Raw genomic sequence first — 25950 nt, 5'->3', positions numbered from 1 at the left:
TAAAGCGGAAATCATCTCTATATTCAGCCATTGATGTGGGCATCACATTTTGTTACTTTATAGTATTGGTTATAAATGCAAAAAAAATAGTTTCACCTAGTTATCACATGTGCACATATTAACTGCTACTTTGCCGCCCAAAGTCAAATAGCTTGCCATCTTGTTTAAAAAAGCTTTGCACTATGATGGGCACACTTACACCGCATTCACATCTGTGGCAAGCTAATCTGGCTGCCTGATCTGGCACGAATGGTGGCTGTCGGCTGGACCAACAATCATTGCATGCAGCGTTTTTTGTCCGGACAGCGGCCGGATCACCACCAGAACTCATTACAGTCATTGGGAATCCGGCAGGCTGCTCTCTGCTGGAACAGCCTGCCATAGATGTGAACGCGGCCTTACAGATGGTCTATACAGCATAATAGTGCAGTAGTGCATGCAGCAAGTGATTAACAGGTAACTACAGTTGTAGATAAAAAGGAAAGTACTTCAGTGCTCCAGACTAAAAAAAATATCAAGAAGCCATTGGCTCCTAACCTGAAAATTTTAGGAGCCAAATGAAATTTTTAGTCGCCAAATTTAAAATGCATACAATTATGGTATAATATAAAAAAAAAAAAAAAAGTGTCTTACCTTGTGTAGTACCTTGTGCCCATTTGTCTCTCCATTTGATTCATTCTTCTAACCCCGTCAATCTAGAGGGGTTGTGCATTGATTTCTATGAACTCTCAGACATGCAGATTCGCATTGCTGCCCTGATCCCTAGGTGCTGGGCCTTGGCTAATTCGCTTCCAGGCCTCCGCTGCTTGTCTTGGGATTCTCCATAAAAACTTTTATCTTAATGCCGCTGCAGCCAATCACTAGCCACAGTGGAGATCTGCTTCCCTTGCATCACATGACCATTTAACATAATGCAAGGGAAGCAGTGGTCAGTTATTGGCTGTAACTGCGTCAAACAGGAAGTTTTCATGAAGGGACTCTAGACAAGCAATGAAAGCTGGGGAGCAAACGAGCCAGCATCCAGCACTGGGGATCAGGTAAGTATGATCACCAACAAAAGGTCCTGCCAATCTCAGAAACTAGTGTATACAAACCCTTTAAGGAGTTAATTTTTTAAAGGGGGTTTCAAACCAATATTCTTCTATATGTGACACAGAATGGGTTAAAATAAACTATCCCCACTGCACTTCTTAAAAGGCCAATAACTTGAGAGGCGCCACTGCAACCAGTGACCACATCAGCAGGCATCAGCGCTCGCCATACATCCCCCCTCTACACAGAGACTGCCTCCTTCTCCCCTGTGCTGCTGAGGAGAACATGGCGCTCACTGAGAGCAACGCTTGCCATGTTCTCAAACAGATACTAGGCTGCGCAGCAGTATCTCTTCAGCAGTAGCACTGCGGTCTACTCGCAAATGGCGAGAATACTAAAAAGTCTTGTCTCCATCTGCAAATTTTAAGGTGCATTGGCGGTTTTGGTCGTCATCTGGAGCACTGTACTTGATAGAACTGAAGATGCAAAGAAGATGCATATGTGTGGCATGTAATCTGGATAACTAGATGTAACTTTTTATTTATTTATTTGCAACCTTTGAGACTTACGGTAATTTGTGATACACATTAAACTAACCAGCTGACCATTTAATGTGTATGTGGGTATCCAGACTTTTCCTTAAAAGCATATATTGCGGAAAGAAGGATTGGGCATGCTGGGTTGGGAGGAACAGCTGTTGGCCGAAATTACTTGTGTATGCACAAAGTAAATGAGAATACAGGGAAGCCTTGCTTATTTGTGAGATGGTAGCTTTCCCAGCGACCAGCCTCTTTTTGCCAACTTTTTTGTACTGGTGTTGATTGAGAGAAACCCGCCAATCATGATCATTTCCTTAAATGGGTTTTCTGGGACTTAAAGGGGTTATCCCACTTTGCGTTTTTATACTTACCTGCTGCCACCGCGCGTTCACTTCCTGGATTCTGGCTGGGGGCGGGCTTCATCTTGATTGAAGTCTTCTCCCGGCCGGGCCGCACGCTGGACTGAACGCGCACGCCGCCGCACATGCGCCATGGTGACTTATTTCTGGCCAGTATAGTACAGAGCCGGCGTGCGCGTTCGCAGCTCTGTACTATTCTGGCCAGGAAGAAGTCACTGTCGCGCATGCGCGGCAGAGTGCGCGGCAGAGTGCGCGTTCAGGACAGCAAGCGGCCCGGCCGGGAGAAAAGAAGGAGTCTTCTGGGCAAGCGCAACCATCGGGATTTTGGAGCAGAGCGGTGGTCGTAACCAGGGGAGACCGAGTCACAACAATAAGGTAAGTGGGGATGAAATATATCCTAATTGGTGGGAATTTGTTAATAGAGTATATTTACAAAAATGATCACTGTCAAATCATTAACAGATTTAACAGTGATCATTATGATGGGATAACCCCTTTAACTATTTATGACCTATCCTTAGGCTAGGCCATCAATATCACATCAGCGGGGTTGACTCCTGCCACCCTTTCTGATCAGCTAGAGACATATGGGGTCATTTATTAGACTGGTGTACAGTACAACTGACTTCGTTGCCCATAGCAACCAATTAGATTCCACCTTTCATTTTCCAAAGGAGCTGTCAAAAATGAAAGGTGGAATCTGATTGGTTGCTATGTGCAACTAAGCCAGTTCTACTCTACACCAGTTTGATAAATAACCCCAATAGTTTTCAACTATATTATTGACTATTTTCATGCAAAAAGCGGTTTAGAAACTGGACTCATTAAAGGGATCGTGTAGTCAGGTAATGACCTACTGTTTAAATCATGTTTAACATATTTTTAAAGAATTTTTGATGATGTTATTTTTAATTTTCTATTTAAACAAAGACCATAAAATCCTGCAGTTTTCGCACTGGTCACTAAGCCTAATAATAGGCGCCACTTCAAGGTCTGTACAGATCACTTTACTGCAGTTATCTGCTTATCTATATACAGAGGTGATATCATTACAGGCAGGATTAGAACAACAGATACGACAGGATCCACTATTCACAATAGGTGATTGTCAAAGCTTATCTATTCTTTCCTTGTACAATGACTTCTGCACAGGACACAGAGCATGCCTAGAAAAGTCTCCCATAGAAGTCAATGAGGTCCCCTCCTGACCATTGTGTCTATGGCCCATGAGGATTCTGTAAAGCAATGTTTTTTTTAATGCTTTTAAAATGCTGCTAATAATAACAGCTCAGGCAAGATGGCCGCCCCCATAATCATGTTCAGAAAACAGAATAAAGAATCTGTAATCAGAAGATAAAAATAGGTTGAGAAAAAGGAAATGTGCTGCCATCTAGTTTTAACTGGAAGATACTATGTTTGGTGAGACATTTCCTTTAAGAGAGACTCGCAGTCCTGATTCAGCCACCCACAGAGAATGGTTGGCGGCTCAGCTCTGCATGTATACCTTATTTATTAATCAGTGTGTGTAGGTGGCAGGATATGAAAACTTTGTCTATAAGACATAAAAATTTCAAATAAATGATGACAACAATATTTCCCAGAACTTAGCATTTCCCTCTATATTCCATAGCTCCTTCAGATTGTGAACCTGACGTTTAATAGAGCAGCAGGACACACTGACAGTCTGCCTTAATGATGTTTAGAGCTTTTGATTTATAACACAGTTCAAGAACCAATGAGCATGCGTGGCTACTAACCTTTGAAGAATGGCAAGGGTTCCAGGATTGACCCGATGGATACCATCTAGAATTACAAGTTTTCCTTCTAGTGCAGCCATGATGAGAGGAGACCGTCTCCAGGCAGTGTCCCCATTTGGTAATGTGTATCTTTGCTGCAGCAAATCCCTGGCTGTCATGTCCTAAGTCAATGCACAAGCAATTAGTTTACTAACTGTAACTATGAAAACTAAGTAGTGTTAGATCCAATCCTCCGCATCAAGCTTTAAAAGATAGACAACTTTTATTTTTCTGAAAATGAACAAGTAATAAAAGGCATGCCGTATACCATCTATATACTGTAAGCCAAATGAGGGGAGAACTGGCCATAGACCCTACAGGAAAACTTCCCTGTGGGCCGATGCCCAACGGGCTGCCTGAGACTTCCTCGTGACCGCCAGCTAGCTAAGAAATCATCTGACGCTCCCTTTCTGACTCCTGAATTCAACTGTATTGCCATCCTGAGAGAACTGGAGTAGGAGGACATTACATGGCAGCTGGGTCGGCCACCACAGAGTGGCAGTTTTTGGGGAGGTATTTTGAATTGCTGGGGCAGTATTTTGTGATCCACTGCGTTATCTGGTTCTGTTGGGGTGGTATAATGTGCCACAATATGGCCCTGCCCTCTGTGTTGGCCCTGCCTTCTGTAAATTTGACCCGACTGCAAAATGGAGCCACTTTTTGTTTTTCCCAGGGCCACTTTAAGTTGCCAGCCTGTCCCTTCATATTGTTACCAGGTCCCTTCATCTACAGTTTAACACACTGTAAAGCAGAGAGTAGGCTGCCCCAACTAGTCATGGTTAATGTGTTGTTATGAGTCGACCACACAACAGTGGCGGACTGGGGACTTAAAGTGCCCATCCCCCCCCCCAGAAAAAAAAAAACTATAGGAGGCCCAAATTGTAGGTGTCTTAGTTGACAGAAGGCAGGACAACACGAGCCACAAGTAGGTAGGGACAACAGAAGTAGGCAGGGCCAGCAATATCCTAGTGCAGCACAAAATACAGCTCCAGGAAAACCAAATACCGCAATTCAGCATAAAATACTGCCCTATAAACATACTAAGGACAGTGATAAAGTTAAATTCAGGAGAGCATCTGCGGCTGCTGGCCAAGTGTATAAGTACCTGATGCTCATAGCATTAATGAAAGCTCTAAGCATGAGATCATTATGTACCTGGCCAGCGTCTGTGAGTAGGGCTCAGACAGCCCCCTGGGCATCCCCGGGAAATTTCACTGTAGGGTATAAGTCCAGTCTGCCCCTGGGCACATAGGCAAAACACATAAAATAATTCAAGAGCAGCAGCTACTGAACAAAGTCAAAACAACACTCCAAATAGTTTTTGCTCTTGGTAGTTTCTTGGTAAATTTTAATGGTTCTTACCCAGCTGGGTACCTTCCTATTCGGTTTTCCTATCATTTCATAGAATCTTACTGTTACGGTACTTATTAGCTTTAAAATTATTTAGATATGAATTTGCAAATAGCCTCAATAGTTGCATAAGTATGAGTCAAGGTTTCTTCACACAAGGGGTCCGATACATGGTGTACAGCAGGGCTGGCCAACCTGCGGCTCTCCAGCTGTTGTAAAACTACAATTCCCACCATGCCTTGCTGTAGGCTGATAGCTGTAAGCAGTCTAGGCCTGCTGGGAGTTGTAGTTTTGCAAGAGCTGGAGAGCCGCAGGTTGGCCAGCCCTGGTGTACATCATAGTAATAAAACAAACAGCTTAATATATTCACATCTTGTCGACTGTGCCCGAATATACTACAATAATACAAATATACAATAATGAAAATACGACCGGGTCCATGAGTTCTGTGCCATTCGTTTTTGGCTACAGGCTCAAGACACTTCAATTAAAAAGAATCTAAGAAGGATTTTCTATCAGGTACTTTCTAGGTCAACTCTTACGCAACTCCCATCATTTCATATAACGAGGCCAAATTGTTTATCCAGCCTTATACTATCAAGTCAAATTTCACAAGAGAGAAAGAAAAGTTTACAACGTGAGGTTTTTCCACTATTGCCAAGAAAGCTGCCAATCTTCTGGCTTCGGCCAAGCTTTCCCACACCTTCTATAACACATCTCTCCTTCCAGGACCATAAACACATGGTTTATTCCGTTTATACGATGAACATTTTATTTCTGTGTCTACACGATGTCTCACCATTGTTTTTCTGGTATTTAATTTCCTGCCATTTCTAGCAATGCTTAAATATAGCAATAAAAACTATTGTGGGCTGCTGATTAGGAAGAAAATATTTTTTGTTCCCTATATCAGCTTGATCCTGTATCACCTGTTTAAAGGTGGAAAATCGCTCCTAGTTAATTGATTAAATGCACTTTTGCTATTCATGTCACTCTTTCATTATGCACCTTGAATAAAAGGTCACCAACCAAACCCATATATTTTGGGCTCATTACGGCACATCACGGAGTCTATTTTAGTGGGAGTCTCATGCAGAGATGTGTTACGTCTCTGTGTGCTTTGCTTTAATGAGCTTGTTTGTTTGGGCTTCATACAACCAACTCCTCAGTGGCCCTCCTCATGCACTAGAAAGTTCTCCATGGAACTAAAAATAATACTTATTTAAAGAAATGCTTTAAATTCATGGTTTTTTATAACCAACAATAACATCTATTTTACAGAAACGAGTTCTACTGTCCTGGACATATATATTATACATCAATGACATCGTATCCCACCACTGGAAGAACATTTTAGAAAACATGACGGTATTTATAGCTGATGACCAAGGTGGCAAAAAGTCACATTAATGCAAAAAACACATCCGTTATAATAATGGATTCAATGCAAACTCTGTTCAGGCTTCAGATATACTTTAGATGAGGAAGAAAACAAGCATAATAAACATGTTGAAACCACAAATGTAGTACAATAACGAGAGATCTCTGCAAATACTTACTTCTTTTTAGACCATTTTAACTGGCCATACCCTCCCGGGTCTATGCTTGGCCAAACACACACTTTTAGGTTAAAGGGGTTTTCCAGGACTGTAATATTAATAAACTATCCTTAGGATAATTCTTCAATATGAAATCGATGGGGGTCTGACTGCTTTTGGATATCTGAATGGGCTGCTGCGATCAGGAACTGCACAGCTCTGTAGACTGAGTAGCGGCCCTAAATGGTACCGCAGCACAGCTCCTATTTAACCCCTTACCATACTGCGGCTTACAAGTAGGTAGTTAGTACATAGCACAATACAGGTACAGTGCTGTAATGGCATGGGGTCTGGAACTGTGCCTGTGCCATCACTTTGCAAGTTCCAATTGTATTATATCACTGGCCAACTGCTGTCACTGCCAGGATCTGAGTTACCTCTGATCTCAGCAGTTTAACCCCTTAGATTATCATGGAAAATGCTGACTGCAGCATTTAAGTCGTTAGCTAGAGGGAAGGGACTCCCGTCTAACCCCATTATCCACCCTGCGGCGCTGTTGTGTAATGCTGAATACAGAAACATACAGCTAGAAAAGCATGCCCATATCTCCCCAGCAGGGAAGTGAAGGGACTCAGAGCCTCTAAGAAGACTCCTGTACACTTTGCCCTAGAAAATTCACCATTCATTAAAATGAATGGTCACTGATTTCAATGAGCTCCTCCCAAGATTTTCGTTCCCCTTCAGCATCGCTCATTAGACTACATTTTTATTTACTTTCTACATTAACTGATGAAAAATACTTATCTGTGTATCCGAGTTTTATATTGTTTGAACTTTTAGGTCCTATGGTGGACAAAACATATTAGTGCTAATGTCATGATACTGCTCTCCAGAACTATCCTAATGGTGGGGAACGTGACAAAACATAGCTACCAGTAACCTCAGCTCTTCGTACAGGAACAAGCCACTGACTGCCAACTACTATGTGGACTGATAGAAATAAACTGGTTTTCTCTCCAGTCTATGCGCTATACTACACATGAATTTCAAGACAATTAAGCCTTAGGCTACATGCACACAAACGTTGTTGGTTTCCGTGTCCATTTCGTGTGCTGTCCGCATAGGTATGTCTGTTCCGTAGACCCGCAAAAAAATAGAACATGTCCTATTCTTGTCCGTTTTAGGCATTGTTACAATGGATCCACAAAAAAAATATGTTTTTTGCGGATCCGTAATTTGCGGACCGCAAAACACATATGGTTGTGTGCATGTAGCCTTACTCACATGTCAGTGTTTTGGTCAGTGAGTTTCATCAGTCATTGTGAGCCGAAACCAGGAGTGGGGCCTCCACAGATAAAGTATAAGGGAAAGATCTGCACCTGTTCTGTGTTTAGAGCCGCACCTGGTTTTGGCTCCCAATCACTGATGGAAACCACTGACGTGTGAATGAGGCCTCATGCACACGACCGTGCTGTTTTTTGCGGTCCGCATAAACGGAAGCTGCCCATGTGCCTTCACCAATTTGCGGAACGGAACCGGCGGCCCATTGTAGACATGCCTATTCTTGTCCGCAAAACAGACAAGAATAGGACATGCTATTATTATTTTTTTGTGGGGCCTTGGAACGGAGCAACGGATCCAGACAGCACACGGAGTGCTGTCTGCATCTTTTGCGGCCCCGTTGAAGTGAATGGGTCCACATCCAAGCCGCAGAAACTGCGGCTCGGATGTGGACCATAACTACGGTTGTGTGCACGAGGCCTGAGGGATTAGGCTGCTGTCTGGATGCCCTTATACCTCTGACATCAGGAAGCCTGCAAATAAAACGCCTGTGGACCCTAGGCGGCTGTGTGGAAGCACCTATCTTTGCAGTTCACCTCTTTCATATGTTTTTTAAACCCAATGTTTATGTCTTGATTTTGGATTAGCCTGTAACATAGGTTTGGTCTGAGTGTGTTTGCAACATGTTAATATTAACATTGTTCATTCATTAGTAGGGCTGACTTACATCACTGAGGTATGCCACTAGCTTACAGCTTTTACTATAATTTTGGATCCTGATATCAGCAAATCAACATGATTAAAATAAATTTCGGAACTTAAATATATATGGGCTCATACTGTATCTATAGTACATGTGCAAATTTTCTATTATGAACTGTATATTATAATTTTGCGCATGGTATTTCTTCCAGATGAATGTGATACTTACTGGAGATTAGGTTATTAAGGTTTGTTTGGTATTGGAATAATGACTGCACCTTATGTTTTAATATCATGCATTTCTTGCAGTTCGAGCTTTTGTGCTTCTCATTTGCTCAACACTTCTTATGGTGTTTTTCCTCATTATGTATATACTGCATATGTTTACAAGCAGAAAATATTACCTGGTACAACATGACTGGTTCAACCTCGTAACCAAGCATATCGGCAAATTCTTTAGCAATGACAGTTTTACCACATCCCTAAAAAACAAAAACGATAGCATTCATATAAAAACAAGAAAAAAAAAGATCAAAATATTCTCAAATTTAACATTTTCTTTTCAAAAAGGTTTGAGGTACCAGAAAGAAATGACTGCTTTATCTCCACATCTGCACCACCCATCCACTTATGTGGGAAGAAGGCATCTTTTCAACCATATTTTGGAATAATGGATTTTGGCAATATCAATTTATCACACGATATGTCTCATAGGAATTAAAATTTACCTTTCCTCCAATCAGGCACATGTCTTTAACCATATGGGACTGCATCATCTCGGCCAACAGCTGATCATGTGTAGTAGTTCTAATGAACTGGGATGATTTGGAATGTAACAGCATGGGGCGAGAACCTGCTGCCACCTGGGAAGAAAAATACAGACTTTTGAAGTAGCAATCCCACAAAAATGTTTATTCTCTAACCTGATAGCAAGGTATATTATGTAAACTGTAGTGAAGGTAATCTTCTTACTAGTGACTGCATTTGTGAGTTATGGCCTCCCTTCTGATTCTCAGCTGTGTCATGTGACCTGCATTCTGAACTCCAACTGACACAGGACAATAAGTGAGTTACTTCTCTATTCATTCCTAATAGACTGACATTGAGGCTCCCATAGTAATACATGGAGAATGTGGCTTCCTGTCGACAAAAATGATGCTGCATTTTTTGGAGAGTCAGAGTGCAGGTCACATGACACAGCTGAGAATCATAAGGGAGGAGATGACTCACAAATACAGTCACTGGTAAGAAGATTACCTTCACTACAGTTTACAACATGTACCTTTCTAATAGGTCAGAGAATAAAAAGGTTTGTGGGAGTGCTTCTTTAATTAATACAGCATATTCACTTCCTTTACCAGTCAATGTCAATCTATGACGATGCCCATTATTAAGTAAAGGTGCCCAGATGATGTAAACCTTTGCAGAACTCCAACGTATTAAAAAGCTATTTACCATATGAAACCTATGTAACATTTTATTTAATATGTAAAAATTGGATATTTCACCTGTATTGTGATTCCCTTGTTACTAGTCTGAATGTGAACCGAAGCTAGGGGTCTATCAGCATTCTGTTCTGGCTCCACTTTCGCAATTTTTAGGAAAATGGGAGACCTTTCAGCGTCCAAGAGTTCAAATCTCTAATAAAATAAGGAAAGCAAAACATAAATAACAAACATATTACAGGATGCGCAGAAAATAACAGAGATGCAGTTCTTTGGTCCATTTTCTACTGATCTACTGAAAAGAAAAAAAGTTAAAATGCTGCAAAAATAAAAACAAAGGTGCTTTTTTTTTTTGCGGGTGCAAAAAATTGATCAACCACAGTGAGAATTTGCATCCACAAAACAGACATGGTGAAAAAGCTCTAAGGCTAGTTTCAGACAAGCGTGTTCGTACTGGAAACATGCTGTGTGTGTGCGTGTTACAGTATTTCCTGGCCTGAATACTCCTGTGAAATGACCTCGCTGCATTACAATGATTTATAATGCTTTGTATTACTGCTCGATCTTGGCTGTACTGAATTGTACTGATATAATGACACCAGTACAGTTCAGTAAAGCTGAGGTCGGGCAGGGACACATTATAAATAATTATAATGCTGTGAGGCATTTCACAGGAGCAGCGTTCAGCCCAGGAAATACCTCTGATACATGGAGCATATTTCACAGACTGAATAATAAGCATACTGGCAACCACTTCACTTTAATGAGTCCGCAATATAGAAGGTGCAGGGTGGAATGAAGGCACAGCACCCCACAAAGGCACTACGGATTGCAATTTGCAGACTCCAATGCATGGAATGGGCGGCACACGTTCATGTGCATGAGCGCTAAGAGTGGCACATGAAACAAGGCTAAGGGTACTTTCCCACTAGCGATTACGTTTTCCGGTATTGAATTCCATCATAGGGGCTCAATACCGGGGAAAAAAACGCTTCAGTTTTGTCCCAATTCATTGTCAATGGGGACAACATTGAACTGAATAGGACAGAATGCTCCAAAATGCATTCAGTTCCGTTTAGTCGCGTTCCCAAACTGGGTATTTTTCCATCCTGGGATGCGGAGCAAGACGGATCCGGCATGACCCAAATGCAAGTCATTGGGGACGGATCCGTTTTCTCCGACACAATCTGCCACAATAGAAAACGGATCCGTCCCCCATTGACTTTCAATGGAGTGACGGATCCGTCTTGGCCATGTTGAAGAAAATACAACCGGATCCGTTCATAACCGATGCAGATGGTTGTATTATCAGTAACGGAAGCATTTTTGCTGGACCCTGCCGTATCCAGCAAAAACGCTAGTGTGAAAGTAGCCTAAGTCAGGCATAAAAAATATCCTAACATGATCTTTACGAATATCTTTCTCAAAATGTTAAGGTAAAGGTCCCTTATTCGGAAGCTGCATTCTCAGGAACACTTGTTTCCGATGACTGCCCTGTATATATGTGCAACTGATCACCCAACGATAATAGGAGCATATTCATTGGGGGAGACTGTCTTATTCCCGTAGCACATTAAATCATTGTTGGCAGCAGATCATCTTGTGTAGACAGGAATCTGCTGAAAGATAATAGTAGTAATCACTCCCCCCGCATACACAGGGGATGATTGCTCTAGACAAATGCTGCTCTCCCTTCTGCTTAATGTTAGGCAATTATTAAGAACAAATGGCTTGTTCCCGATAATTGCCTGTTTAGTCAGCCCATGTAAAAAATTCCTTACGGGGTACGTCCATCTCAGACCTTAATGTTATATCGCTAGGATATGCCATCAATGTCAGATAGTTGTGAGTCCCACTTCTAGGGCCTGCTGCTATCTCCAGAACAGGCCTTCGAAATGAAGGGGAGTGCACCAGGCAAGTACAGCCATCCACCGTTCACTGCTATGGGATTTCTGAAAATAGCTAAGAGCTGGCTTGTCTACTTTCCATAGGGGTGAACAGAGAGGTCGATCGTGCACTCTCCATTTTCCACCATGGGACTGTCACTCTAGCACGGCTATTTTCAGAACCTCCAAAGCAGTGAATTCAGAGCATGCGCAGTGTGCTCTCCTTCACTTCAGGTACCCTGTTCTGGAGATATGACCGTGTCCCACAGGTGCGATAGGTTATCAATATCTGAGATGGGCCAATGCATTTAAGGATGAAGTGATCAGATCCCCTACTTCTTGCTAAAGATATTCTAGTGAACTATATGACTGAGATTTTGTGGTGATTTTCATCTTGAGAAGGGCATTTTCCATTTTAGCTTGACCTTAACCATATCTAATACATTTGGGTGGAACCCCAAGGTAAGTTCACTCACTCCATCCATCCATCCATCCATCCTAATCAATCAAACCTATGTAGCTTTTAAAATCATATATTTATACACGCATTTAACAAGCATTGAAAGCCAGGCCTAAAATTTGAAACATTAAATAGGTCTTACATTAGTGTATTTTATTGCAGATTATTATTCCAATTTGGAAAATGTACCTTTAATGTGTCTTCTACAGCAGTTTGGCCTTCTTTCCCCAACATAACAGTATAAGGATACAGTCTTTGAATGACTTGTTGGGAAGACATCATAGGGAATACATTCTTCAGTTATAAAAAGAAAAATAGATTAGGTCTTAATGCATCATACAGGACAACACGGCGATGATGTAAGAGGCCTCATTGCACAATTTATAGCACAACGACACAAGCTTTTTCAGAGTGAAGCACCGTGTGCTGAGTTCACTGAGAGTACAGCCGGGTGGTATTCCTGGAAAGCCAGACATGTCCCCGATCGTCGTGAAGTCAAAGCAGGGTATTTATAGATTTCATCACATAAACACGAGGAGCTGTAATGTTTTAACAAGGAATGTACTGCGTTAAATACTTACAGATGTATTTTAAGGCGTACCATTAACTCTGCATGAAATGTTTGAAGAGAACAGCTATTATCATAATAATCCTAACAACTATTCCAACTGCAGGACTGCTCAGTGTCATTTTTAAAGGGGTTCTGCAGTTTGTTTAAACTGATGATCTATCCTCTGGATAGATCATCAGCATCTGATCGACAGGGGTCCGACACTCCATTCAAGTCGTGACGTCACTAGGCCTGCGGTAAACAGTGACAAGGCTGCGGCGCTCCTAGAGTGCCGCTGCCTTCTCAAACAGCTGATCGGCGGGAGTCCCGGGTCTCAGATCATCAGCATTTGATCGGCAGGGGTCCATCATCAGTTTAAAGGATTTTTTTATTTTTTTTTGAGTATTGGATTGTGGTGATTAATATCTCCTTGGTGGCCCTATTTCAACTTTTCACTGTGTATTCAATTACCCCTTAATTCCACAGTTTTGTTCCCTGTACTGCCTATTTTTACCTGTGCTTAAAATAGGGTTGCTAGGCATGGTCCGTCTATCTGTTGAAGGACAATCACTTATTGTTAAAGGAGGATCCTGACTTATCTATACACAGTGATATATTCTATTCTAAACCTGACTGTTATGATAAGGAGATAACTAAGTAAACAGATCAAGAAGTAGTGTTTATTATTAAGCCTAGTGGCAAGTGGGAAAATTGCAGGATTTTATGTTTTTTGTTTAAATATACATATTGACACAGTAAATTAAAAATAACCACCAAAATTCCTTTAAAAATGTGTTTAAAAATTGGTTGTTTTCTGATTACACATACCTTTTAAGACTGAGGGTAGCCAACCATCCATGAATTTGCAAACAGTGGATAAAAATAGGGGGCTTTTGGTCAGTGTCCAAAAATAGATGTGCCCATTAGCTAAGTTTTTCCTCAAGTCTCTAGATATACAATTTTATTGATAATGTTCAAACTGCCCAATGTGAACCAATTCAAGGAACAGGCTATCCAGTGTACATTTTGATGAACGTTTAGTACCATTCTTTTCAAGTCTGACATCATTTCAAATGCCCAGGCAGCAAATGTCAGCAATAGAACAACTTTCCTTTAAATCAGTGCTGACAGCTGCCTGATAATATTCATTATGCATAAACACAACATGAATTATTGAAGGAACAATTTTGAAATGGTACCAATTTAAGTAGTTTACCAAAATTCCAACGGCTGCTGCCAAATTGTCTGCTGGGAAGTCTGGAAGCCCTAAGGTGGCAGATTCAAGAGAGCACAGAGTTGTAGCAAATGACAGGAGTTGGGAAATTCTGAAAGAGAAAAACAAATGAGCATTTACTCGTTCATTGGGTAACTGGCGGCAGTATTACACTGCCAGATCATCACTAGCGAGCCTTTTCTGCAGGAACGCTTGTTAGAGATGATCTTCAGTATTATCTGCAGGTGTAATATAATCTTAAGATGTAACTTGTAAGATGTTCAATAAAGAGAACATAAAACAGAAGGATAACAAATGACAATGACAAACATTTGTAATACACTTTTCCCACAGGGACTCCAAGCATAGGGATAGTTGTGTGGCTGGGGCGACTCCTGGGGAAGTCAGTGGCTACCATATAGATTCTGCACTTCAGCACATAATGCACACTAGGGTCAATAACGTAGGAAGCCAGTTTGGAGTGTGGGAGGAAACCCACGTAAACACGGGAAGAACATACAAACTCCATGTGGATGTTGCCCATGGTTAGATTCTCGCATTTTGGGCGGATCAGTCTTGTATCTGAACAGAGGGATCCGCACCAATAATGCAAACGCTTGTATCCGTTAATAAAGGATCTATTTGCATTATTCATAAAAAAAAAATATTGTGCTGTTAACAAACAAAAATAAAAAAATTCTAAAGTAATAATGACAAAAATAAAGCCCCATGTATGACTGAAAAAAAAATGTAATTTTTTTTACGTAACTAAAAAAAGTTATGCCTTTCAAAGACACACAAAAAATTAAATTCCAAAAGAAAAAGAGCATAGATTGCACATCCACAATTTATATATGAAGACATTTGTATATGTTTTGATCAATATGCATAAGTGCATTTAACATGTCAAGGTTGCCTCTTTTGAGTGGGTCTCTACTTCTAATTTGGTGCCACACCACAGTGCCCACAGAAGGCATGACCCAGCACGCCTGCTGTAAGACTAAACCTCCTTGGCACTGGGCCCTGGGTTCCAATCTGACCAAAGACAATATCTGCATGGAGTTTGTATGTTCTCCCCGTGCTTGCGTGGGTTTCCTCAGGGTACTTCGGTTTCCTCCCACATTCCAAAAGACTTATTGAAAGGGAACTTAGAAGGCCCAATGCTAATGTCTCTAAAGTGCATGCTGAATATAGTAGCACTATATAAGTGCAAAAAAATAAATAAATGCCTTCTGCAGGTGCTGTGTTGCAGAAAAGGTCACAAACTGGGACCCACTTGAAAGAGGCAACCTTGACGTGGTAAGTGGTGGGTGAAAAAGGAAATGAGGGGGATTGTCTCCACTTCCCTCTTAACGCTCTGTTCCCCGACGGCCTGACCTGCGTGCAAAGACTCAATACACTGTATACTAAAAATATTCATTGTACACTACAGTGTCTTTTGATACAGTTACTGTATTACGTACATATATACATATATATCCATTCTATATGCTGTTGGCTATATATATATATATATATATATATATATATATATATATATATATATCTATCTCTACACAGTACAGACCAAAAGTTTGGACACACGTTCTCACTCAAAGAGTTTTCTTTATTTTCATGACTATGAAAATTGTAGATTCACACTGAAGGCATCAACACTATGAATTAACACATGTGGAATTATATACATAACAAAAAAGTGTGAAACAACTGAAAATATGTCATATTCTAGGTTCTTCAAAGTAGCCACCTTTTGCTTTGATTACTGCTTTGCACACTCTTGGCATTCTCTTGATGAGCTTCAAGAGGTAGTCACCTGAAATGGTCTTCCAACAGTCTTGAAGGAGTTCCCAGAGATGCTTAGCACTTGTTGGCCCTTTTGCCTTCACTCTGCGGTCCAGCTTACCCCAAACCATCTCCTTTGGGTTCAGGTCCGGTGACTGTGGAGGCCAGGTCATCTGGCGCAGCCCCCATCACTCTCCTTCATGGTCAAATAGCCCTTACACAGCCTGGAGGTGTGTTTGGGGTCATTGTCCTGTTGAAAAATAAATGATGGTCCAACTAAACGCAAACCGGATGGAATAGCATGCCGCTGCAAGATGCTGTGGTAGCCATGTTGGTTCAGTATGCTTTCAATTTTGAATAAATCCCCAACAGTGTCACCAGCAAAGCACCCCCACACCATCACACCTCATCCTCCATGCTTCACGGTGGGAACCAGGCATGTAGAGTCCATCTGTTCACCTTTTCTGCGTCGCACAAAGACACGGTGGTTGGAACCAAAGATCTCAAATTTGGGCTCCTCAGACCAAAGCACAGATTTCCACTGCTCTAATGTCCATTCCTTGTGTTCTTTAGCCCAAACAAGTCTCTTCTGCTTGTTGCCTGTCCTTAGCAGTGGTTTCCTAGCAGATATTCTACCATGAAGGCCTGATTCACACATTCTCCTCTTAACAGTTGTTCTAGAGATGTGTCTGCTGCTAGAACTCTGTGTGGCATTGACCTGGTCTCTAATCTGAGCTGCTGTTAACCTGCGATTTCTGAGGCTGGTGACTCGGATGAACTTATCCTCCGCAGCAGAGGTGACTCTTGGTCTTCCTTTCCTGGGGCAGTCCGCATGTGAGCCAGTTTCTTTGTAGCGCTTGATGGTTTTTGTGACTGCACTTGGGGACACTTTCAAAGTTTTCCCAATTTTTCGGACTGACTGACCTTCATTTCTTAAAGTAATGATGTCCACTCGTTTTTCTTTACTTAGCTGCTTTTTTCTTGCCATAATACAAATTCTAACACAGTCTATTCAGTAGGACTATCAGCTGTGTATCCACCTGACTTCTCCACAAGGCAACTGATGGTCCCAACCCCATTTACAAGGCAAGAAATCCCACTTATTAAACCTGACCGGGCACACCTGTGAAGTGAAAACCATTTCAGGTGTCTACCTCTTAAAGCTCAACAAGAGAATGCCAAGAGTGTGCAAAGCAGTAATCAAAGCAAAAGGTGGCTACTTTGAAGAACCTAGAATATGACATATTTTCAGTTGTTTCACTAAATAAATAACACTGCGTCTGAACACTACCACACTATAAAAACTCTAAATATCAATGTACCCACCCAATGTACAATTACTTACAAACACCAGTGGCCCCTATCCCACCTAGCACCAACTGTCCTTATTGTAATATGGGGTAGAAAGGGTTAACCAGCTAGCTCTTGTGGGGAGGCAAAGAAAGGGTTAACCAGCTAGTTCTTGCAGCAAGAAAAGGTTTAACTATTTATATATGGACTACTCGTAAGAAAAAGGGCTAATACATTGAAGGTAATGAGGCAGGGATAGGGTTACAGGGAATAAGTTAGGGAAAGGGGTTAATTCTTATGGAAGGGAATGTAATGCTTGTTGTCTAGGGGGAAGTAGGCAGGGAAAAGGGTTAATTCTTAATGCTCGTTGTCTAGGGAGAAAATAGGAAATGGAAGGGTTAATGCTCATTGTTGAGGGCAAGTGGTTACTGAGCCAAAGATTTATTCTAGTTGTCCAGGGGTGCTCCTCTTGTCTTCCATGGGAGTGTTCATTGCTCCTGGGGATGATCCTCCTGTGGGGCCGCTCAGCTGCACTGATGGGCACTCCACCGCCAGGCAGTGCACGTGGGCTGGCGCGTTGAGATGATGACACGGAGCCAGTCCACATACATGCTGTATACTGCGATACGCAGTGCTGGAGGAGGAACTAGTGTCCTGTGTGACGGCGGTCCTCTGCCTTTGATGTGTCCACAAATGGACACATTGGTTTAGTTGCCTGGGCTGCTCCCCTCCCCAGCAGGCATATGTGACTGGGCTCAAATTTATAGAAAACGTAAAAAGTTCACACTACAGTGATATTATATCATGAAAGTAGCGCATTTAAGCAGAAGCAGCAGTGGTGATTTTCTCATCCCAAACAATGTATAGTAGAGCCGGACTGGGGGGCGGGAGTCTTTAGGGGAGGCGACCATGACAGGAGTGGGGGGGGGGGGTTAGCGAGACCCCCCAGTGTAGGGATTGGTGGGTTTGATTTAGTGGGGGTGTCGGAGGGGGTTAAAAGTGGTGTGCAGCAGCCGGTTAGGGGCCATTTTGTGAGGCAAGCGGACAAGCGCCAGGTCCTGACTCACCGCCATGGAGGCGATCATCCAGGAGTTGCAGAGGGCGGCAGTGGAGCGTGGAGAAGGGTGGCTGCAAGATCGGGTACAGGACCTGCTCCGAGGGGAGACGGAGGTTCCAGTTGTGCCTCCGCCTGTGGCGGCCAGGCCGCCGGCTCGCCCCAGCCCGGAAATGGCGTTCCCTCGGGCTCAGTGCTGGAAACGGAGCCCCACCAGGGACCCTTCACGTTGGGGGACAGCTGATCCAGCTGATCCGAGGATTCGGTGGAGCCCACCCGCAGGCCGCGCAAGGTCTGCCAGGCAGTTGACCCGGCGTCTGGAATCCGGACCGGGAACGGCGGCCCTAGCCTATGGGTCGGTGGCTGGGGGCCCTCGGCAAGGGAAAGATGGAGGACTGAACGGGGCTGCTGCGGGGGAGGGGACTGCCTCCAGCAAGCCCTCGGTGGGAACAGGCAGAGAGGAGGAGGGAGGCTCGGCCTCCTCTGAAGATGGACAGGTGCGCTCTGGGAGCTACGTCCCTGACTCCAGCGCGGTCAGTGGAAGAGGATTCAAGGAGGTCGGGACGTCAGGATTCAGGATCTGCGACTGGTGGGGTCACAGCACCCACGCAGCCAGGTGAGGCACCTTGGGGTTCTGTAGTACAGTTGGGGGTTGATTTAGCAGGCAGGGATGGGGGTTCCAGTCGGATCTAGGTAAGGGGTTCCAGTTGGATCTAGGTAGGGGTTTGGGTCAGTTGCTGGGAGGCTTGGAGGGTTTGGTTTCGGGCTTAGGTAGGGGGGGCTGTCCCCGTTACCGGCTTGGGGTGTTGGGGGCCTTGGCGGAGTTGGGGACGGGGGCTCCGGAGGGCGAGTATGGTCTCAGTGCAAACGCAGGTGGTGGGGGGGGGGTTTGGGGAGGAAGAGGTGGCGAGGTTGGATGACAGGGCTAAAGGTGAAGTGTAAATCTGTTTTGAGGGACCGTTGGGCGCCCATTTAAAACATGAGTTAAGGGAGAAAATATGGAAAGGGGAGTATGTGGATATTTTTTCCCTGCTTCCCTTAAAAAAAAAATATTTGGATAGGGCAAAGCGGGATGAGGGCAAGAAGGAGGAGGAAGAGAGGCAGAGACACCGGTTAATTCCGCGGACGTTTGCCAACTGGTTGCAGGCGTTCGCGATTTTGGCTAGTGTCATTGGGGAAAAAGAGCCGGAGTGCTGCTCCATGCTTTTTTGTTACCTTGATGCGATAGGGGAGGCGTATAGGGTGTATGGGGGTATTGCGTGGCTGCGTTACGACGAGCAGTTCAGGCAGCGGAAGGCAGTGCGTCCGGGGATAAAATGGGACCACAAAGATATCTCCTTGTGGTTAAAGGTGACAGCGCCGATTAGGGCTGGGCAGTCCTTTCGGGGGGAATCTAGTAGTGGGGGGCAGTCTGGATTTGCAGTGGCATCCGCAAAGGGGCTGTGCTTCCTTTTTAATGAGGGGAGTTGCAAGTTTGGGGCAAAGTGCAAGTTTAAACACGAATGTTCCACTTGCGGTGGGTCACACGGGGCCTCGCAATGTTTCCGGGGAGGTAAGCAGAGAGGGGCGGACGGTTTTGGAAAAGGGGGAGACGCCAGTGCGGCTGGAAAGGATGCGGCCTTACCATGATAGGTGCCCAGATAGGCAGGCGGCGGTTTTGTTGGAAGAAGGGTTTGCTTCGGGTTTTCGGATACCGTTTGTTCAGTCCGGCACTTGTTTAGTTAAAAAGAATTTGCTTTCGGCTTTGGAGCACCCTGGAGTTGTTACGGATAAGTTGGGTAAGGAGGTTAAGTTAGGTAGAATGGCCGGTGAAGCGGTTTGGGAAGGGGGCGCTTATGGCAAAGACTGATATTAAAGCAGCGTTCCGTCTGCTGTCGGTGCATCCGGATAGCTTGCATTTGTTGGGGTGTTTTTGGATGGGGGGGATTTTTGTAGACCATTGTTTACCGATGGGTTGCTCCTTGTCGTGCGCTTATTCCAAGACCTTTACTTCATTTTTGGAATGGGCGGTTAGGGATATGTCGGGTTGTAACTCCATCATCCATTACTTGGATGACTTCCTTTGCATGGGCCCAGCAAGTTTGCGGGTTTGTTCAATTTTGTTAAATACGTTACGTGGGTTGTTTGGGCGGTTTGGGGTTCCGTTAGCGGGGGAAAAGACGTTGGGGCCTACAACTGAATTGAGTTTCTTGGGGATCATGATTGATTCGGAGCGAATGGAGTGTAGGCTGCCATCGGATAAATTGGAGGATTTGAGGAGGGAGGTGGCCAGGGCGGGGCGGTTTGAAAAAATAAAGCTTAGGGAACTTCAGTCACTCCTTGGTAAGCTGAACTTCGCATGCAGGATCAATTTGTAGGCGGTTGACGGGGGCGACATCGGGGGTGTGGGCTCCGCATCATTTCATTAGGTTGGGCCGGGAGTTGAAGGCTAATCTAGCGGTTTGGGGTTTGTTTTTAGATAGGTATAATGGTAGGTCATTATTTATGGGGGAGGTTGTGGAGGTGGTGGAAGCGGCTGGGGGTTGCGGGTACGGCGTGTACTGTGGTGGGCAATGGTGCGCAGGAGTGTGGCCTGATAGCTGGGTCCGTAATCTGGCCCTATTGGAACTTTTCCCGATTGTGGTGGCGGTAATGTTGTGGGGGAAGTTTTTCCTGGGACAAGAAAGTTCGGTTCCATTGTGACAACTTGGGAGTAGTTCAGGCGTTCAGGTTTATCAGCCTAATTGCCATTGGTGATTCGGTTGTTGCAGAAGTTAATGCTGGAGTGTCTGGAACTTAATGCTTGGGTGGTGGCTGTGCATGTGCCTGGGGTTGACAACTGTATCGCTGATGCTCTCTCTCATTCACAGTGGGACCGGTTTCAGTCAGCTAGCTCCGGGCGTGGCGGAGTTGGAGGTAGAATGTCCAGCCTCGCTGTGGAACGTTCTGGAGTAGCAGTGGCGGGTCTTATCCAATCAACTTTGGCACCTGGTACGTGGGAAAGGTATTCGAAGTCTTGGGAGTGTTGGGAACAGTGGAAGGGGAGTTTGGGTGTGGGCGACGAGGATTTAGAAATACCGATGTTGTTGTTTATTGGGCATTGCAGGGATGAGGGCTGGTCCGTTTCTAGTTGCTTGGCAGGGCTGGTTTTTGGTATTCGGCTTAGGAATTTAAGGGACGTGACTAAATCGTTTTTGGTGGTGCGGGCCATGAAGGGTTGGCGGCGGGTGAAGGCAGGGGTAGACTCCCGGCGGCCTGTGTCGTTTACATTGCTGATTAAGCTGGGGGAGCAGTTGGGGAGGGTGTGCAGGTCAGTGGGGGAAGTAAAGTTGTTTAGGCTGGCTTTTTTGTTGGCGTTTTTTGGGGCATTGCGGCTCTGCGAATTGGTTAGCCCGACAGTGGAAAGAAAAAAGGGGTTGTTTAGGGATGACGTTGATGTTTTGCCTGATAGGGTGGAATTCGTGATTAGGCAATCTAAGACTGACATGGAAGGAAAAGGGCGACGGGTTGTTTTGTTTGAAATCCCGGATTGTTTGATGTGCCCGCTGCGTTGTGCGCGGGATTTCATTGGGGACAGGGTGGGAGATGGGTTCAATCCGTCATAAAAAGGATCGGTAGGTGGGAATCGGTACGGTTTAGGTCATACGTAAGGGTGTGATTGGGTGAGAGGAATTGGGAAAATGTGTTCAGTACTGGTGGCATGGTTGCTTCTTGTTTTCTTTAGTTTCCTTTGTCGTTGCAGGTTCGGACCCAGCGTTGGTTTGGCTGTTGGGTCACACGTATGTGTGGTGGGGAGCTGCCAGGGCTGCAGTTAGGCCAGACGGTTTACAACTCAGTTTGGCTTGTGAAGTGGCCGTGGTGAGGTGGATTGGCAGGCGGGGGATGATGTGGAGTGGGGTTCTTCCGGAGTTTAACAGATTTGTTAGGCAGGACAGGGCCCCTGATATTTTGGTGCTACATGTAGGGGGGAATGATTTGGGGGCTAGGTGAGCTGGTGAGAGATGTAAAATTTGATTTGTTAAGGTTATGGGAGTATCCGGGAATGATAACGGTATGGTCGACCATCATACGGTTTAGAGGGGAGCTCGCTCGGTGGATAGTTTGAACAAGGCCCGAGTGAAAGTCAATAGGGCTATTGGGAGGTTCATGGTGAGGAATGGGGGGGTTAGCGGTGCGGCATAGGGATCTGGAGGGGGGTTTTGGCGTAGTGACGGGGTGCACCTCAACGCCCTGGGTTTGGATATGTGGAGCTTGGCAATACAGGAGGGCATGGAGATTGCTGTACAGGTGTGGAGGGACGCACGGGCTTGAGGGAAATCAAGCCTGTGCGTTTGTGGCGGTGGGAGGTCCTTGGAGTCGGTGTGATTTGAGGGTAAGGAGGATGGGAGGGCCCTACAGGTGGGGCTGGACTCCCAGGATTGTTGGGTGGATGTGGCGGAACTGTCAGGGTGAGCCATCAGGGGTGCCTCCGAGGTAGTGGTCAACGGCTGGGGGTAAGTCGGCTCACCTCAGCACGGTTGTTTTGGGTTTTAGGGCTTCAGGGACCTCCTCCTCGGAAAATAAGGGACATACAGGTTAATGTGTTTCAGTTGGCATTTATGAGGTTACTCTTGTTATAACATTATATGTATGTTTGTAATAAATCGGCTGCTGTGGCCAAAATTAATCCAAAAGCAGTGTCAGTGTCTTTATTGGGGTAGAGAGGGTTGAGGGAGGCATATTGATTGAGGTGGGGTGGAGGTATGACTATGGGGAGTCGAGTGGTATTAACCAGTACCTCCGTTATGAAACAAAAGCCAACAACAGTGGTGGGCATGTCCCACAAATAACGTCAATGTCTCGATAACTTGTCATGTGGCTTTGTGCATCAATTACAGCTTGACAATGATGTCTTATGCTGTTCATAAGTCGACTTATTGTCTGCTGAGCTGCTGAGGCATGGCATCCCACTCCTTTTGATAGATGGCCCTCAGGTCATTGAGGTTCTGGGGTACAGAGTTACGAGCGGCCATAATTTCTGCTCAGCGTAAATCGACTTTCATCAGTGAACAGCACTGAGGCCCACTGGTCCCTCGTCCAGCGTAGATGCTCCCTGGCCCATGCAGGACGATTACATATCTGCCTGGTGTTATGGTCAGGTATATATATTATGTCAATTGTTAGGGCAAAGACCCTTCAAGAACAAATCTAAAAATAAAATACTAATAAAAATCTGCTACTACAGTCGGTTTGCTATTTAAAGGGGTTTTCCCATATTTACATATAGATGGCCTATCCTCAGGATAGGTCATCAATATCAGATTGTCGATCAGCTAAACGAAGAGGCTACAGCCCTCTGTGAGCACTTAGGGCTCTTTGTAGGCCAGTAACGTCACATTCATCGGTTACATGGCCTAGGCAGTAGCTCAGTCCCATTAAAGTGAAAGAGGCTGAGCTGTGATACTAAGCATAGCTGCTATCAAAACAGGCAACACTGTGCTTAGTAAGCTGCAGGGAGGTCACAGTCCTCACCGGCTTCCTCAGACAGCTTACCAGCAAGGGTGCCAGCAGTTGGACCATTGACCTCACACTAATATGTAAATCCCGGAGAACCCATTTAATAGCTCTTAGCTTTGCACAGTGGTCTGCTCATAGTTCTGCTTCTGAGTCTTGTGACATTCCTCTGCCCAATTATGAAATTGGAAAACAAATGCAGGCTAATAAGGCTAATAAGGCAAACCTGTTCATTATTATGATACATCCCTTGGAGGGCCATAGTCAAATACCTGCTTTTTTTTCTTTTCTTTTTTTTTTTTTTTAGAGATTTCATTATGTTCTTCTTTGTCATTTTCTTTCCTTGCCTCCTGCTGTGTGTTTTTATTCTCTTTCCATGTTTAATTTTTAAGTTAGAACATTTTAGGATTGCAAGTGTAGATGTGATGAACATATCCTGTTTATTTCTGTCTGAATCTGGACAATCTGTACATTTGAACGTGATTGCACCCACTTAGATGGAAAGTGAATTATCACATTTTAGATACTGTAGAAAACATGGTGTTAATGTGAAGGAACAAAAGACAATGTTCAGTACTTTCCAACAAAGCAGCCAGCTCACTTGTAACTGCAGTTTCTTGGCTACTATTCTTAATTGAACAACTTCCGCAACACAAATCTTACTTTTATAGTTTGACAGACACAGGGGTGGACTGGGAAAGTGGCCCTGGAAAACAAAAGTACTCCCTTGTTGTAGGCAGGTCCAAACTGAAAAAGGGTGGGGCAACACAAGTAGGCAGGGACAACTGAAGTAGGCGAGGCCAGCAACACAACGGTGCAGTACAAAACACTCCTGCCCCCGCTGCAGTATTCACCATTCTGAGGACCTGAATTGAAGGACACCTGCGGCTGCCAGCCAAGTGCATGAGTACCTGATGCTCCTGTCAATTAATGCTAAAAGCATCAGATTGTTATGTACCTAGCCGGTGGTGTAAGGAGAGCTTGGGCGCATCAGCCCACCGGAAAATTTCCCTATAGGGCCTATGACCACTCCACTTCTGAATCGCTAGGGGCACTAGGCAGGGACTAGAGAACAGTACAAAAATACCTTTTGTGGAGCTTTATTATAAGTAGTAGTGTTAATATGAACTTTTATTCTTTTATTTTGTGAGGCTCTTCTCCTGCAAGTGCACTAGAGGCAGAGCTTCATTGTATAGTGCTCTCTGCACTGAGCTTCTCTACATTCCCTTCCTTCTGCTTCCAGTGACAGCTGTAGCACTGGTGACGACTATGGCTGTAATTCAGATCAGATGGGAGGGGCTGTGAAACAGCTTAATGCAGAGAGCACATCACAGTCAGGCTCCACCTCCTGGGCATTTGGAGGAGCAGAACCTGGTAGAATAAACATTTATATATACACTACCCCTGATGACAAATATATATTTGTCCTGCCCTCCCCAGAGCCTACTTAGTGCTTTCAGCAGATAAGCATAATCAAATTTACTGACAAACTACTTTTAAGTAAAGACTATTAGCGGGACTAAAAGAAAGCTTCTCTAATATTAGCATTTAGAGGAGTGTGTCACAAACCAAAGTACATGGGAGTTTCTCAAAAAAGGCAATCCTTTTTTTTAAATGGAAGCTGGCAAGGGTTAGCGTTGGTGTCCGACTTCCCTAATCTACTTCTGTCTCCAGCTTCACATAGTTGCCATTCAAATGAATGGACATCCATGCCATGTACGAAGGGCTGGGTCCAAAAGATCAGCTCTCCACTCTGGCATTTATGGGGAGGAAGGTCGTCACAGTTAATCCATGTGACCAAAAGAGGAACTTAACATGGGTTTGTTTAAAAAATTTTTTTACTGTAAGGGGTCATACTATGAATAATTTTCAGACCAAAAGTCCTGAAAGCCTGGTAAAGGAAATTTTAAAGACTTTTGCTGCGTTTTTCTAGTACAATAAAAATATGTGGGAACAACTTCCGTCTGGTGTTCGAGTCCCCACCTATCCCTTGGTTGACCTTGATGTCTTTTTTCAACCATATTAACTATGTAACTTGGATGGAATCAATCTCTTTCCCATCTGGCAGGATTCCCTTGCAGAAGCGGCCTTCTATACCAACATGGTACTGCAGAGGCTCTGCTTTTTCCCTGAGCAGAAAGCCACCTGTCTTGTTCTTCGTTGAAAACCTCCATCAAGTAGCCACAGCAAACAGCACGCGG

The 25950-nt window shown here is 44.3% G+C and overlaps 1 protein-coding gene across 2 annotated transcripts in view; it reads right to left on the bottom strand.

Annotated features, from left to right (window-relative positions):
• VWA8 (von Willebrand factor A domain containing 8) overlaps positions 1–25950 on the bottom strand; it is a 429985-nt gene that overhangs the window by 269586 nt on the left and 134449 nt on the right. For both annotated transcript variants that reach the window (XM_044284760.1, XM_044284761.1), the window contains exons 9-14: positions 14155–14263; positions 12578–12682; positions 10106–10237; positions 9326–9460; positions 9002–9079; positions 3688–3848 (exon numbers count right to left, since the gene is read on the bottom strand). In XM_044284760.1, coding sequence (XP_044140695.1) covers positions 3688–3848; positions 9002–9079; positions 9326–9460; positions 10106–10237; positions 12578–12682; positions 14155–14263 — 720 coding nt within the window. The remainder of the gene's footprint in view (positions 1–3687; positions 3849–9001; positions 9080–9325; positions 9461–10105; positions 10238–12577; positions 12683–14154; positions 14264–25950) is intronic.

Source organism: Bufo gargarizans, chromosome 3 (assembly GCF_014858855.1).
Source record: "Bufo gargarizans isolate SCDJY-AF-19 chromosome 3, ASM1485885v1, whole genome shotgun sequence".
NCBI lineage: Eukaryota > Metazoa > Chordata > Amphibia > Anura > Bufonidae > Bufo > Bufo gargarizans.
The sequence above is the reverse complement of the archived record's forward strand: the minus strand, read 5'-3'. Positions and strand labels throughout refer to the sequence as shown.